Source organism: Arvicola amphibius, chromosome 1 (genome assembly GCF_903992535.2).
Source record: "Arvicola amphibius chromosome 1, mArvAmp1.2, whole genome shotgun sequence".
NCBI lineage: Eukaryota > Metazoa > Chordata > Mammalia > Rodentia > Cricetidae > Arvicola > Arvicola amphibius.
This window is the reverse complement of record NC_052047.1, coordinates 73,282,470-73,299,819: the sequence shown is the minus strand read 5'-3', so window position 1 is coordinate 73,299,819 and position 17,350 is coordinate 73,282,470. Positions and strand designations below refer to the sequence as shown.

At 40.4% G+C, this 17,350-nt stretch overlaps 1 protein-coding gene across 1 annotated transcript in view; it reads right to left on the bottom strand.

Annotated features, from left to right (window-relative positions):
- Abca13 (ATP binding cassette subfamily A member 13) overlaps window positions 1–17,350 on the bottom strand; it is a 395,665-nt gene that overhangs the window by 212,368 nt on the left and 165,947 nt on the right. Inside the window, 2 exon segments of the mRNA XM_038325545.1 lie at window positions 1,093–1,273; window positions 2,298–2,435. Of these exon segments, the coding sequence (XP_038181473.1) occupies window positions 1,093–1,273; window positions 2,298–2,435 (319 nt within the window).

Here is a 17,350-nt window from a genome sequence, read left to right as displayed (position 1 = left end):
CCAAGCACTGCCAGAAAGTAAGAGGCAAGCACTTAAGATGACTCCAAGTGTACTCCAAATATCACTAAAAGCCAAGTCGTTAGTGAACCTTGAAATATCCAGAGCCTTCTTTTTAAATTCTCATCATTCTGCAAGACAGGTGCACCGAGATTCCCTGGTAAGACACGCATATTAGGAAATGTTTGCTGAGTTATAGTTTGTATAACTCATATGTTCTCAATTTGCAAGTTCTAAGAAAAGAATAACCCTTTCGTTCTATTTCCGTGTGTGAGGTACAAATACAAACACCCCATGTTCTTCTTTTGATTTGTCTCCAGCAAGCGCTGCTGGGCCCCACAGACACCACATTTCTGCCATCCTCGCTAAGGTGGGGACCACTTCCTTCTCATCATTCTTACTAATCATATGTTAGACCTGTGCACATTTGCTGAGAAAAAGAATAAGGAGTCAAAAGACACACTCCGTAATGTTGGCAGTTAGTTAGCCTTCAATGCGGCTGCTCCTCAACCAGCTCAAGGCTATGGATATTTGAACTCACTTCTCCCCCTCTGGGGCTACATGATTGAATTCTTTAATCAAATCGGAAACTACTGGATCCAAAACCAAAATCCAGGACTTAGCAAGAAAAAAGTCAAGGAAAAAGAAGATGAAAACAGAAAAGAAAAAATTCTTAGTTTATAGAGATTTCGCTGCTCTTTGTCTATAATTATTCAAATAAAATTATGCTTTAGCAGGTGTCAAAGAACTTCAAAAGATCAAAGTAAAACATGTTGGGTTATTTGTAAAAATAAATAAATAAATAGATAGATAAATAAATGGAGCTTGGTGTATTGTAAAATATCCATCTACCTCTCCCCTTGGAATCTACTCCAGGTCTACAATATGACTGAGGACCATGGGGCAGGTGGCATGCTTTGGAGAGAACTTGCTCTTCTGAATCACTAAGCTCACTATTGAGATCAAAGTAAAACATCAACAACAGAAAACTAAAAATGGAAGGAGAAGAAGGAAAGAGGGATGGAGACAGAGAAAAGAAAAAAAGGGAGAAGAGGGAGAGGGAAGAGAAAATACGTTCTTGAAACTGAGACACACATGATGGTTGTTTTGCCTGCACCATTGGTTCCCAGCAGGGCTGTGATCTGGTCCCTGTGGAAGGTGAGGGTGAGCTCTTGGACAGCTACTTTGTGGCCTTCATATTCCTTTGTCACCGATATTAGAGCCACTCCTGGGGTACCTCCTTCCAGCTCTCCTGGGCCATTTTGCTGTGAGAACCCTGTAAGGAGAATGAATATTCACCATGAAAAGATTTCAGGAGCCTGGAAAACAATGCCTGTACTATCCAATCATCTGTTCCTTTGGAACAGAATCCTGGCTCCGGGAGGCAGGCCAAGCACTTCCGCAGACTTCATTACAGAAAACCATGGAGCACAACGTGTAACGGCAAAAATGCACGGAGGCCACTGACAACAAAGCTTTGATCTCTTCTGATAGGAGAACTGCTGTGTAAGGAAATAAAAATAGATGCACATAGGGTCCTGTAGACATGAGAACTAAACAGGCTATTTACACATTAGTGTCCACAGGAAATCTTCCCCTGACATAGGAGAGTATAGAGGCTGGTAGGGTACATTCTGCAGTTCCTGACCCATCCATAATCTACTTAGGTAATTAGAGTTTAAAATTACTTTCCAATATTCGCTCAGAATGCAAATCCAGCATGGTAGGATCTAGCTGGTCCTTGGTGACCCATGTCCATTCACAGGGGCTTCGCTCTGAGTGGCTCTCATGCCTGGCCCACAGTCAAAGGTCATGATGATGGAGAGTGATTGACATCAGTGGTCCTGCTCTCCCATGTTAAGAAACTTTACTGCCCTAAATAAAGTCCCTGGTCATAAGAGAAAGTGAGGAAGTGATATTCTTGTTCACAGAATAATCATAGACGTTAAAATATGTAAAATCATTTTGGAAAAATTGAAGTGTGCTATACTTGGCAGCTGCTTGCCTTTCCTATTAGCTTTCTTACACCTGCTCATTTTGAATTTTAACAGATATATGTATACACACAGATCTATGGAGATCTATGGAGAGGAGCACCACAAATAGCAGGTGTAAGACCATCCCCAGTTTCCAGGGCTATGGACACATCACCAGAGCATTGCAGATCAACCCTGTGGTTGTTTCAGAGCCCAGGGCACCCAAATGGGATAAACTTGGAATCTGTACAAAATGTTAAATGCATAAATAGAAAATCAAAACTGACCAGAGAAAATGTATCCAATGGAGCTTTTGTTACCCACCTTTGCTACCAAAGTTTTCGTTGAAGAAGAATAAACCGGAACTCAGAGAGCATCGCCGCTTCTCTATCAAACCACACACACTTTTCCAATAGGATGCAGTGAAGGGGAAATACCATGGTTTCCCTAGACCAAAAGTTCCTTAGGAAGTAAGATACGGTTAAAATTGGAATAATTATTTTTTCATGTACATGAGCATTCTGGAGCACCTAATTCTTTGTTGTTGTTTGTTTTGTTTTGTTTTTCTTTTTTATTTATTTATTTTACATACCAATCACAGTTTTCCCTCCCTCCTCTCCTTCTGCCCCCTCCCCTACCTCCCTTCTACCCACACCCATCCACTCCTCCTCTGTCTCCATTCAGAAGGGGTATAAGGCCTCCTCCCCAAAGGAATCAACAAAACATGACATATCAAGTTGAGGCAGGACCAAGCTCTTCACCCTTGCATCAAGGCTGGGCAACCATCCCTCCACAGGGAACAGGTTCCAAAGAGTCAGTTCATGTGTCAGAGACAGATCCTGGTCCGACTGCTAGGAGTCCCACAAAAGACCAAGCTACACAACTGTCACCCATATGCAGAGGGCCTAGGTTGGTCCCATGCCAACTCTCTAGCTGTTGTTGGTTCAGAGCCCGTGAACTCCCACAAGCTCAGCCCAGCTGTCTCTGTGGGTTTCCCATTATGATCTTGACCCCTCCCCCTTGCTCATATAATCCTTCTTCCCCCTCTTCAACTGGACATCCAGAGCTCAGCCCAGTGCTTGGTTGTGGATCTCTGCATCTGTTTCCATCAGTTACTGAATGAAGGCTCTGTGATAACAATTAGGGTAGTCACCAGTCTGATTACAGGAGAAGGACAGTTCAGGCACCCTCTCCATGACTGCTAGGAGTCTTAACTGAAGTCTTCCTTGTCTTTTCCTGGGAAATTCCCTGGCACCAAGTTTCTACACAACCCCATAATGGCCCCCTCTATCAAGATATCTCTTTCATTACTCTTCCCCTCCATCCTGCCCCCCAGAAACAACCTAGATTCCTCTCAGCAGAAGAATGGGCAAAGAAAATGTGGTACATTTACACAATGAAGTATTACTCAGTGGAGAAAAACAATGACATCATGAAATATGCAAATGGATGGAACTAGGAAAAATGATCCTGAGTGAGGTAACCCATAACCAGAAAAACAAACACAGTATGTATTCACTCATATGTGGATATTAGATGTAAAGCAAAGGATAACCAGGCTACAATCCTCAGCCCCAGAGAAGCTAGGTAACAAGAAAGACCCTATAAGAGGGATACATGGCTCTCCCTGGGGAGAGGAATAGATTAGACGTCCTGGGTAAACTGATGGTGGGGGGAATAGAGGGGAGGAGATGGGGGGATGGGAACATGAGGAATCAGGATGAAGTACATAATATAACAAATCCGTATGAAATGCTAATAAATTTCAATATACACCACATAGATAAACCAATCATGAAATGGGGTAGCATGTCCCCTTTTGAAGGGAACCCAAAATATCCCTCTTTGGTTTAAGCTACAACTATCTGCTAGCCTCTCTCAAATCTACTTCCCCAAGTGACCTAGACAATGTAGTCAGCAAACTTGAATAAATGCTGGGCGCTTCACCAGAGAATCCCTCATCATCAGACCCTGTGATGCTATTGCTCTTCTTTGACCTGTCTTTGATGCTTGTAAGGGTTACCAGAACACAGGAGCATGGAGTCAGTGTCTGAGAAAACTATTCAGAGAGAACTTCTACACAGAAGGATAATTTGTAACTCTAGCAATTCCATATGAAACATTTCCACCTTCTTGAAACACATTCTCCAGCCTCACCTTGGCCCACTTAGCATTTACTTCACTTCATTTCAGGTAGAAAAACATGAAAAGGTTTCTAATTATTACCACGTCCAAATGTTTAACACACACACACACACACACACACACACACACACACACACACATTCTAGCCTAAGTTTGGGAAATGTAGCACAATTAATAAAAACCCAGAGACAGAAATTGGGGTTCAATCTGAAGGTCAAAAAAACAAAGTAGCCAGTCACTGGTTCTTACCTCTAACTCAGCCTGAAATGGTGATCCTGCCACCAGGAATTCTCAGAATAAGACTGTCTGAGAGCTGTCTCCTCCCATCTTATTTTCCTCTCTAGTGTTGGGATTAAAGGCATGCACCGCTACCGCCCAGTTTTTAGGGCAAACTAGTGTGGATTCTAGGATTAAAGGTGTGTGTCATCACTGCCTGGTCTGTAAGGCTTACCAAGGTGGCTGTTTTACACTCTGATCTTCTGGCAAGCTTTATTTATTAAAATACAAATGAAATATCACTGCAAGGAAACTTATCTGAAAGCCTAAACTCTATCAGTGACTCGAATAAAAAGGCCTACAGGAAGAGATTTCAGTTCTTTGATCATCCAGCAGAAGAAAAACATGCGAACGTTTATATACTCTAACCAGAACGTTCAAAAAGACAGTCACACACTCAAAGGACGGTAAAGGGCTATAACATGGCCTAGTGTTTATTCCTACTTTTGTGTTTACTTCTATCCCCAAACTCCTTTGTCAACACCCTACTCTCTAGCAATTCAGGACGTACGTGTTTTTGGACAGGCGGTCTTTAAAGGAAGTAGTTATGGAAAAATGAGTCCATTTCTATTGCTTGTGTGCATGTAGTTTCAAGGCTGACCTCTTCTCACTGGACAATAAGGAAGCTAATTAATCCTCCTAGCAGTCATTGGTTGCTTGTAGTTCTTTGTCTGGGGGATCCCTCTTCCAGGTTAATATGTCTATTGATATTGTCATTGTCCCAATCTTGCTAATGCAAACATTTCTAGAACAGAATTTTCACAGCAGGCTTCCTGGTATTCTGACTTTCACAATCTTCCTGCCCCACATCTGGGATGTTCCTTGATTCACAGATGCAGAGCTGTGATGTAGCTGTACTTTAGGGCTAGGGGCTGGGCTCCCGATGACGTGTTATTTCTTCATTTTGCCCAGTTGTGGTTTTCTGTGGTGATCTTTATTTGCTGTAAAGAGAAGCTTCTTTGGTGAGAGGAGATAGCTTCACTTGTCTGTAGGTATAGTTGCTTAGCAATGTTCATTCACAGTAGTTTGAAAATGGGACTACATAAATGTCCTTCCACAGACGAATGGGTAAGTAAAGTATTGTGTATATACAGAATGGAATACTATTTGACTATAAAGACAAATGAGATCATAAAATTTTCAGGTAAATGGACAGACCTAGAAAAGATCATGCTGAGGGAGGTACGAAGATTCAGAATAACAACACTGCATGTTCTCATTCATCTGTGGTTTCTAGCTCCAAATCGTCAGATGTGAGCATATAACCTAGAGTAACCACATAAAGCAGGAAAGTACAAAGGGCCAAGCGTGGGCGCTGCTGGAGGGAGATCAGCAAGGGTTGTCCAACAAGGGTGACGGCTTCAGAAGATAAGCAGAGTCTGGCTTCTCCTTGCACCTCATCCAACTATGGGAAGGTGTAAAACAGATGTAACAGCAAGAAGATCTTGGAGTATCCTTTCACACAAGGCTCCCTTGTCTCAAACAAAAGGAGGAAGGAAGCTCATCTCATCTTTGGGTCCCAGCATAATTACAAATTACTCAATAAGCCTCATCAGGCACAAGCATGAACAATGCATTTTTGGAAACAAAAGAGATAACAAGCAAACAAATACAATGGGAAATTATTATGCATTTGCCAGCTGCTGCCCTAATCTCCCATCTTCCTATGAAAAGGCAGGGTCCCACTAAGGGGCTTCTTAAGTACACATGTTCAACCCATCCCTGGGGACAATGGGATTGGGCCAAGTAGCAGGATTCAGATGATTAAAGCACTTCTAGGTTTTGGAATCAGCGATCAAAGTTCGAGATGGCAAAAAACAACACTGAGCTGAAAACACCCTCTGGGTGCAAATGGTCACCATTCTATTGTTTCTAATGGAAAAGAACTGAAGTTAGGCTTTCAGTGTAGGGGAAATTGGGAAACTCTTTTATTTAGTGATGAGTTGAACAGTCCTTCATATTTTTAAAGATGTGGCTAGATGACATTATTTCTTTTCAAGCAGAGGGATATGTATAGATGTAATATGAACCCAGTGATGCGCAGAAAGGTGTCTGAGACAGAATGGAAATAATATTGCTATTTCTAGTTGATGATGCTGGAGACAAATGGATTTTTTTTCTGCTCCTTCAAAAAAAAAGTATATAAGAATGTTCCAAAGATGTTACAATCAAAACAGGCCTGTGTGATAAATTACAGCTCACGTTTTCAGAAACAGCAGGAAGGAAGAAACAGCTCCTCCATGCACACTAGAGATGAACCCAGCTGCAACCCTCCTGTTCCCAGGAAGCAACAGAACATCTTCATACACTGGGAGTACCACAAAAAAAAAAAGCCAAACGGCAAACAAAAGCTCGAATCCATTTCAAGTACATGTTAGAAAGGCATCTTCATGCAATGGCTCTTGAGGTGATGACCATGGTGCATACACACACGGCTCAATGCATGAGAATACACAAATGCACATAGTCATGCACACTCGCAACACTGGGATCTTTAAGGGTCTCTTCCCTAAGGGACTAGCTCATGGGAGATACCACTGAGAATGAGTAAGGCATGCTTCCTGGGGAAGAAAAGGGGGATTTGAGACTCTTCCCAGTGACACAGTGCCAGCAGGCCAGCCCGAGAACAAAGAGAGGAAATGAGAATGTAGCTCTACGCAAGGAACCTGAAGACACCTGAGACCATAGCATCCTCTTCCTTGTTTAGCTCTTCCCCAGTTTCATCTTCCTGTTCCGAAGAGATGGCTGTCGTACTGATGTAATCTCCCGCTGCCGGCTCAAGACCACGCAAATGGATCAGACCCAGACTAGCGTCCTTACGATTTTTGTACTAGTGAATATGACAAGCACCACAGAGAAAAACTCAGCACTAGAGAGCACTGTGATCGCAGGGTCTCCATAGATACAGAAGGGACAGATGCAGGCAGAGGTCTGAAAAAGCAAAGGCAGAAAAGAACAAGGAAGGATGCCTAGAGGTGACAAACACAAATGCCAGAAGCCCAGCTGGATTAATTGCAGACGAACAACATATAATGTTTGATCATATCACCCAAATGTCTGTGGTTATCTGAAATTTGAATTTTGCTTGGTCTGCTTATTTTATCTGGGTTTCAGACACTGCTTCCCATACTAGTGAGGTTGAAACAGAAAGCCAGGTACTAACAAACATTGGGGGGAGTCAAGGTCATCTGAGCTATTCAGTACATGGAACCCTTTCCTCTAGCATTTCGAAGTCAGGGAAAACACTCAGTATAGGAAAGCTGGGTTCATCTGGTCTGTTTTTAAGAATTAAAACGTGACACAGAGGGTAGATATCAGAAGTTGGGGAAAAGGGGACGATATAGGAAGGAAGAAACTATGTGATCAAATAGTCCTAAGCAGGAATGATGAGACCTGAGCTAGGATGATGGCTTCGGAAACAGAAAGAAGGGACAAAATATGAGAGGAGGTTCAGTTAGAAGAAACGAATCTGAAGATAAATTGAATCTTAAAGGTTGACTCTCTAAGTCATCACAGGATAATCAGCACAGCCTTTTGAAATCCTCTTAGGGAATCGATTCGTCTCATTAAGGCTAGAAGCTGCCCGAGCCACATGAGGGTGACCGCCTCTCTGCTGTGCTTTCCATCAGAGATGTGAATTCACATGCACACTCGAACAGTGCACACACACCGCTGGCATTGTGAAGAGTTGCTGGGCACACTGTGTGGGAGGTCATGGCATATGCCAAGCTACATCCTCCAGGGGCACCATCCACTGGATTGTAGAGGAAGGAAAGCTAATTGTCATCATCTACCCCTCCCCTTGGAATAACGTCCCTTGTCACCATTATGGAAGGTGCCAATGACAAGGGCAGATCTGGTGGAGTCAAAAGTAACTGGGAGAATATAAGAAGAGTTTGAGAAATGAAAACTCTGAGAGAAGACAGGTGGCATTCATGAGCCCTCAAACAGAGTTTGGCCTCTGACATAGGGCCCTACAGCCTGAGCGTTATCTGATGCCCTTCCATATGGGAATTAGAAGGGTTTTCCTCACACCTATGGGTTTCTATGTAGCAAATAAAATGAAGATAAAGCCTTTCTTTGGAATATTTGTATACGTAAGTGTAGGGGTGTGTGTATAAGAGACAGACTGAGACAAAGAAGTCATCCATAGTATTGAGGATTTTTTGCACACAGGATTCTTTCGCACAATGATTTCAAATATGTTAATGCTCTCTTGGGGTATAATTATCATCACTATCATTATCATCATTTGTACACACTGTATACATGATTACTGTATATGATGAGCAACTGCCATTAAGAAGACACCTTCCTAATAATGGCTCCCAGAGAAGTTTTCACAGCACACTCCCCAGGGCCACTGAGGAAGAACAGGGATGATCAGGAGACAGAGAACACGAGCAAAGGGTGAAAATGCACATGAACATGCTTTTCAAGGGACAGAACCAATGAGAAAGGGCATGCATGCTTAGAATTGGCCTGTATAATTTTATTAAACCAGAGGCCAAAGGCTATCTCTAGTTTGCTAATACTTGTGGAGGCCGGGGAAATGACAGGACCCGAGTGTGTGTTGTTTCCGTGCATTCCACTGTGCCATCACTGTGAACTATTACTATTCTGATGCTATGACAAAATGCCATAACCAAGTGCAGCTTATGGAAGTAAAGGATTTATGTTAGCTTTCAGTTTCAGAGGAGATGCAGTTCATCACTGAGAGAAAGGTATGGTAGCAAGAGGGTGAGGCCATTACAGACATCAGGAATCAGGGAAATCATGTTTTGCCTGTACACAGAAGGCAGAGAGAGAGAGAGAACAGGACGTGGGAGCGCACTAAACCCATCCCAGTGATGCACTTCCTCCAGCAAGGCCCCACCTCCTGGGCTTCCATAATCTTCCCAAACAGCACCTCCAACTGGGGACAAATTGTTCTAACACATGAGCCTCTGGGGAACCTTTCTCACTGAAACTACACCAGTGGTTTATACCACATCTTGTGGCAGGCAGAGTGCTGGGCCCATGGTGATGCACACCAATCATTCACACACAAAATCTTTAAAAAGAAAAGTTTATAAAAACTCACGCATTGTTGCAACTGCTAGAAAAGCTCCCTGTTGTCATTCAGTCTTGCTCATATGCCATCTAGAGTACCTCCCCACTCAGTGTCTCTGCAATTCAGTTATCTACCATCACTGTTTCTGTGTTTAACCTATTCTATCACCTATTAAAAATAAATTTCCAAGAAGCCCAAGACTCTGAACCATGCCTGAAAACACTATCTTGGGATGATCTTCCAAGGCAAAGTGGGCAGTTTCTTCTACCCACCATCATTTATTAAAAATCACTTGCCATTTCTCCCTCATGTTGTGATTAAAATGGTGCTTTAATTTTTACTTAGCTACACAGCCAGGCTCTCTTTCATGTTTATTTCATTCCAATAGAGAAGGGGCTAACAGAAAGTATTTTTTTAAATAAGTTATTAAGTTTGAGAACTCTCAGAAAGTTTGGGTTAAGCAAAGATATAAGAGCTAGCTAGAAATACACTTAAGCTACTGGCCAAACAGTATTGCAAATAATATAGTTTCTGAGTGATTATTTCAGGTCTTAGCTGCCGGGAATGAATGAGCAGCCTCCCCTAACAGGTGTCAGAATTACTTTTCTTATTCTGGCTAAGCAATGATCCCTTCTACAAACATACAACAGCTTCTAGATTTGTTCACTTGCTGTTACATCCTAGGGCTGCTTCTAGCCTTTGGCCCCTATGAATAAATAGCATTACATGACTAAAAATATACAAATATCTACTGGAGGCATTGCCTTCAATTCTTTTAGGGTTCAATCTTGAGTGATTCCTGCTGTTGCAAGAAATCTCTTTAAAAGCATCATTTCTACTTACTTCCTTTATTACCACAACAAAAAGATATTTTCAGGCTCTCCCATGACAGTCATGTCTCATTCTCTAGAATTCTAGAAAACCTGTGACGACACTCAACTACCTGCTCCCTCAGGTGTCTCCTTCTGAGAACTGCCCTTGAAGAGAGTTGCACCTTCTCTGTCTAGGTGGTGATCACTAGTGTCTAGAGATGCCAGAGGTGGAAAGATTTAGAAAAATGAAATTCTGAGACAAGGACACCCAAGGTCCAAATAAGAGAGGTCACATCTACCTGCAAACTCAGGTCACACATGCATCTTCAGAAATGGGAAGCAAACCCGGAGAGTGAGAAAGGATGTGGACCACACACAGGAGGAGGAAAGAGAGTACTGGGTCCTGACACTCCTTTCTCCTGAGTCGAGGACCGGGCAAACACTTCTGATTCAGAGATGACATCTTCAGGTTTGGGGATGGAAGTAGAGGCTTCATTTCTACTGGAGTTCATGCAATAACCTGGGTTAACAAAGGGAAAAGCATTCCCTCTTTTTAAAACTCTTTTAAAACTGCATTTATTTGTTTATGATTTCCATGCGTTTTGTGCTATGGCACACATGTGGTCAGAGGAGCATTTGTGAAGCTGCATTCCTTTCTTTGGCCATGTAGGTCCAGGAATTCAAATCCACACTGCCATGCTGAGCAGAACCTTTACTCACCAGTCACTTTGCTGGCCCATCATTCTTTTGAAGAAGATTTCTATTTAGTATTAATCAAACTAAAAATCTTTTTTTACAGTGTAGAATGCAATCACCAAAAAGAAAGGACAGATCACAAATTGGGGAAAAAATGTTCGCAAAATATATATCTTAAACACATAAGGTACTCCAACAGCTGAAAAACAGAAAGTCAATGACCCAGTCCTTTTAAAGGTCAAATGTCCTGAATAAATATTTCTTCTAATAAGACACACTATTAGCCAATGTTCATAAAAGGTGTTCAACATTACTAATCTAGGAAAGGCAAATTAAAATCACAACATCATCTCACACTCCCTTAGATAGCCATTGCTAAAAGAAAAATGATAAAACTCTTAGTGAGGGTATAGATAAAAGGAAATCTTTGTATACCTTTCATATCGATGTAAAATTATGATACCACAATAGAATACAAATAAAGATTCATCGGAACACTAACCACAGAACAGCTGTATAGCCCAGCAGTTTGTATGTATCTACACAAAGGGACGGAAATCATTTGTTGAAAAGACATATGCACGTCTCTGTTGGTGACTTCACCACTCAAATGAGCAGGACATGAAGTCAATGTAACTCTCCTCTCATAATGAACCAAGGAACAATGGATTCTTTCACATATAAAACAGAATATATTATTCAACCTTGAAAAACATGCCCTGTCTTTCAGAACAGGAGGAATGGTCCTGGAGGATGACATTATATCAAGCACAGAACGACAATGCCACCTGTGTGAGAAATCCAAAACAGCCAGACACAAAGGGCTCCCAGCGTGGCTGCCACCAGTTATTCTGGGAAGAGAGCAACAGATGTTGACCAAACGAACATGAGGCTCCATTTCTGTGAGACGAATGAGAGTCTCAGCTAAACTGTGTGTCATGGTCCCTGCAGTTCACAACTGCAGTGCACACTCAGAACTTGCTGCTTCCCGATATCACGCTAATTCATTTCGAAAGTGCATCCTGGTCTGGGATAGGTCGTTGTGTGCTTCACAGCAGATACTCCAGTTTAGTGTTTCCTTTACTAAATCACCTTGAAATCACTGTCTAGTCAATTTGTACAGATACTACAGATTGATACTATATATGATGAAAGTCAATTTGACATCACCTTTATTTTTTCCTTTCAGCTTACATATCCCTACCCTGAATATCAACATTTTTTTTTTGTTTTCTCAAGACAGGGTTTTTCTGTAGCTTTGGAGCCTGTCCTGGAACTAGCTCTTGTAGACCAGGCTGGCCTCGAACTCACAGAGCTCTGCCTGCCTCTGCCTCCCCGAGTGCTGGGATTAAAGGCGTGTGCCACCGCCGCCTGGCTTGAATATCAACATTCTTATCACATTTGCCTGCCAGATGAGGAAAAGGCCATATCCTATATATTCATAACCAAATGCTTTTGTGCGATATTAAACCCTTGCATAACTTTATTAAAGATATATTTTGAGTTTTGTTTTTATGTTTACTAATTTTTATTTTTGACATTATAATTCCAGCATTCCTCCTTTCCCCTTCCTCCTTCCAAATTCTCCCATATGCTCCTTCTCACTCTCCTTCAAACTTAGTGCCTCTTTTTTCACTTATTTCATATATATATGTACATATATACATATATATATACACATATATATACATATATATATATATATATACACAAACATGTATATAATCTGTTCATCATATTTGCTGCAAGACTGTACCTCCTAGTAGCATTCTTTTTGATGCAGGGTCTCTATACATAGTTAGTCTTGGCTGTCCTTGAACTCACTCTGTAGCCCAGGGTGGCCTTATACTCATAGAGATCTGCTTGTCTCTGCCTCCTGCATGCTGGCATTAAAGGCATACAAGCATGTTTGCCTTTCTAACAAATGATTTGTTGATATTGCTGTTGAGATATACTTTTTTATTTTTAACTTGAGAAATTTAACTTTTATAGAGAGCTATGAAACTTTTATAAGCTTACAAATTTATGTATAATTTTATTTGTATTGTTTGAAATATTTATTTAAATCATTATATAGTGAGATCTATTGATTGTTTAATGTTTTTGTTATTTATTTATGACTTTGACATCTTGTGAAGAAAGGCTTTTCTTGTTTCTAAAATCATGCATTTCCTATTACTTCATTATTTTTAGTGTGATTTATTTTTATTTTCATTTTTGTGCTGCTGGAAATCAAATCCAGTGTTTTAGACATTCGAGATAAGTTCTCTGTCACTATCCTATATTCCAACTCCCTTATTTTTATATTATTAATTTTTAATAAATTTATGGGTGAGAGTTTAGTATTTTTCTCCATGGTAAATGTAATAATTAAACAGAACAAACTGTATACACTTGGGTGAGTTAGTCAGGTTTCTGGCCTGTTCCCACATCTATGTAACTTCCATCCCTACATTGTAGAAGACTCAGGGTCTTGAACATGTTAGGTGAGCACTCCACCACTGAACTACATTCCCCCTACCCCAACTGCTCCATCTTTTTTAAAAGTTTATTTTATTTATAATTGTGTATGTGCATGCATGTATTCATGAATGCATGCAAGTAACGGTGTGTGTGTGTGTGTGTGTGTGTGTGTGTGTGTGTGTGTGTGTGTGAGCAACTCTGTTCTGTGTGTCTCTTTTTCTCTCCCTTGTCTCTGTCTCTCTCTCTCTCTCTCTCTCTCTCTCTCTCTCTCTCTCTCTCTCTCTCTCTGTGTGTGTATGTGTGTGTGTGTAAGAGAGAGAGAGAGCGAGAGAGAGAGAGAGAGAGAGAGAGAGAGAGAGAGAGAGCATAATTCCCACGGAGGCCAGGAAAAAGCATCAGCTATCACAAGGCTAGAGTTGCAGATGGTTGTGAGCTGCTCAACATGGGGCTAAAACAAACTTCAGTCTTCTGTAAGTGGAGGGCATGCTCTTAACCACAGAGTCATCTCTCTGGCCCCTCAATTGCTCAACCTAATTTATATAAATACTGCACTATTCTAATTCTTATCAACACACAGAGATATTTTGCATAATTACCAGCCCCTACCATTTCTCCATTATTATTTAACAATTTTGATTTTGTTATTAACTTATATTTCTAGATATCCTTCAGAAGCATTTGTCAATTAAAAACAAATTAGCACATTGGGAACTTTTTGTTTAAATGATTTATGTACTTTTCACTATATTACATTAACAATGTTCATATTAAAAGCCACAGAACTTAAAACCATAAAAATGTGTACATCTATTTATAGAAAATTAACACAACTTACAATAATGAATATTCCTGTTTAATAATACAGCCTCTTTTTTCATTTATTCAAGTCTAAGCGATGCTCACCTACATTTTTTTATTTTTATGTGATGTGCATTGTTACATCATATTCAAAGTGAGGTGCTTTTATCTTATGGTTTGGAGACTGAAACTCTGTCACTGCTTTCAGCTCTATAGACACTGCTGATGTGTAGCAATGCTCCTGAACTTTGCATATCTGTAACCATTCATTTTTTTCAAATGATTCTCACACACAAACTAGAAATAATCATGGCCATATACCCTCCTCTTGCTATTTTTATTTTCTTATGGTTTCGCCCCTTTCCTTATGGGTAGAGCATACATCTCAATGTTGAGAATCCTGGCTCCTACACACACTTTGTCTCCGAGAGCTAGAGAGCTGGCCCTGAGCACAAAAGACATGTGACAGTGTTTGTTGTCCTTGCCTCCCTTCTACACTGAAAGCACAGTGGACGGAGAGGTGGAGCCTAGAGCCTGGCCCCTCTGTAAGTAAGGGCAACAAGAGAGTTCTAGGACCTTCTGAATATCCTTTTGCATGGACCTTGGCCCTCTTCCTCTCACCTGCTCTTCAGCCAGCTACTCTTTTCTACCTGGCTCCATAGCACCCCAGATTCCAGGAAGAGTAGTCAGTGTCACCAGAACCCAGCACTGAGGACACCACTCACCTTGTAAACTAACGTCTTATGACCTAAACTAACTAAGATGACAGTAACAAGACTAAGGCCCAGCTTCTCTGCCAGCAATAGCTACAGCTCCACTACATGAAAACATGAAAAAGTTCAACACTGTTACACTACCAAGACAAGTGGAACTGAAATGCAGTCAGCAAGGCCCCTCTGGGAACCCGGCAGCTGAGCAAGCCAGGAAAACAGTCAACACACCACCATCACCTGCTCCTAAAATCCAAAGAGTAAACAGAAAGTAAAGAACAAAACACCTGCCCAAAAAAGACAAACCCAGAAATGAGCACCTGGGCCTCTAATCCTCCAAACCCAGATGCATAAAAACACAACAGGGCAAGGCATTTCCACAAGAAACCAGCTATCCTACCACAGCAGGCCCCAAACAGTACAACACTGCTGAAGCACAAGAAAAAGACCTCAAGACCAACTACATAAAGATGATAGAGGTCCTTGAAGTGGAAATGCATATACCTCTTAAAGAAAGCCAGGAAAACACAATTAGAAGAAATAAAGAAATCGAAGAAAATACAAACACTTGAAGGAAATGAATAAAACCATTAAAGCCATGAAAAAAATGGAGAACATAACCAATAAAGAAAACACAAAGGGAAAGAATTCTGGAAATGAAAAATTTAGGAATTGGAACAGAGAATTCATATGAAAGCTTCGCCAACAGAATACAAGAGATGGAAGAGAGAATCTCAGGTGCTGAAGATATTATAAAAGAAATGGATAGATCAGTTAAAGAAAATGTTAAATCTTTAAAAAAAAAAAACTGATATAAAACATCCAGGAAATCTGGGACACTATAAAAAAAAAAAAACAAAACTAAAAATAACAGAAATAAAGGAAGGAGAAGAATTCCAGCTTAGAGGCCCAGAAAAAAAAGTCTTTATCAAAACCATAGAAGAAATTTTTTCCTAACTTAAAGAAGGAGATGCCTATAAAAGTACAAAAGGCTTACAGAACACCAAATAGATTAGACCAGAAAAGAAAGTTTCCTTGTCAAAACCCTAAATGCAAAAAAAAGCAAAGAATATTAAACCAGGTGTGGTGGTGCACATCTTTAATTCCAGCACTTGGAAAGTAGAGACAGGCAGATCTTTGTGAGTTTGAGGACAGCCTGGTCTACAAAGTGAGTTTCAGGACAGCCAGAACTGTTATACAGAGAAACTGTTTCAAAAAAAAAAAAGAAAGAACAGGAGGAGGAGGAGGAGAAGAAGAAGAAGAAGATTAAAAGCTGCAAGAGGAAAAAAAAGCAACATATAAAGGCAGACCTATGATAATTACATATGATTTCTGAAGGACTTCACCTGACATTCCCTATAAAAGCCAGAAGGACCAGGATAGATATCCTGCAGACTCTAACAGACAACAGATGAGAGCCCAGACAACTATACCCAGCAAAATTTTCAATCAGCATAGATGGAGTAAATAAGATATTTCATGATAACATCAAATTTAAACTATATCTATCTACAAACCCAGTCCTAATGTGCTAGAAGAAAAACTCCAACCTAAGGAAGTTGTTGATACCCAAGAAAACACAAGAAATAAATAATCTCACATGAGTAAAATCAAAAGAAGGGAAACATACATGCATGCCTACAAGTGCATATACCACCAACAACAAAAGAGCAGGACCCAGACTTCACTAATCGTTGATATCTCTCAATATCAATGGTCTCAATGCCATAATAAAAAGATATAAACTAACATAAGGAACATGAAACAGGATACGTCTTTCTGTTGCATCCAAGGAATACATCTCAGCATCAAGAATACATATTGCCGCAGGAAAGTGGGTTGGAAAAAGATATCTTAAGCAAATGAACCTAAGAAGCAAGCTGTGTATAGCATTTTAATACCCAACAAAATAGACTTAACCAAAATTTATCAAAACTGATGAGGAAGGACACTACAAAATCATCAAAGGAAAAACCCACCAAAATATCATTAAAGTTCTTAACATCTATTCCCCAGACACTACCCAAGTTTGGGGAAAAAAAAAACATTACTACGGCTTAAGTGGCACATCAATAATGGGAGGCTTCATTATATCACTCTCACCAATAGACAGGTTATTCAGACAAAAAAAAAAAAAAAAAAAACAGAAACAAAACAAAAACGGCGAAATACTGGTGCTAAGAAATTCTGTAAACCAAATGGACCTAGCAGATATTTATTTACAGAAAATTTCACCCAAACACACACAAAAAATATACTTTCTTTTAGGAACCTCATGAACCTCATGGAACTTTCTCCAGAATTGACCACATACTCAGACACAAATCAAGGCTCATCAGATACAAGAAAACTGAAATAATTCCCTGCATCCTGTCAGACTACCACAGCTTTTTTTTTTTTTTTTTTTTTTTTGGTTTTTTCGAG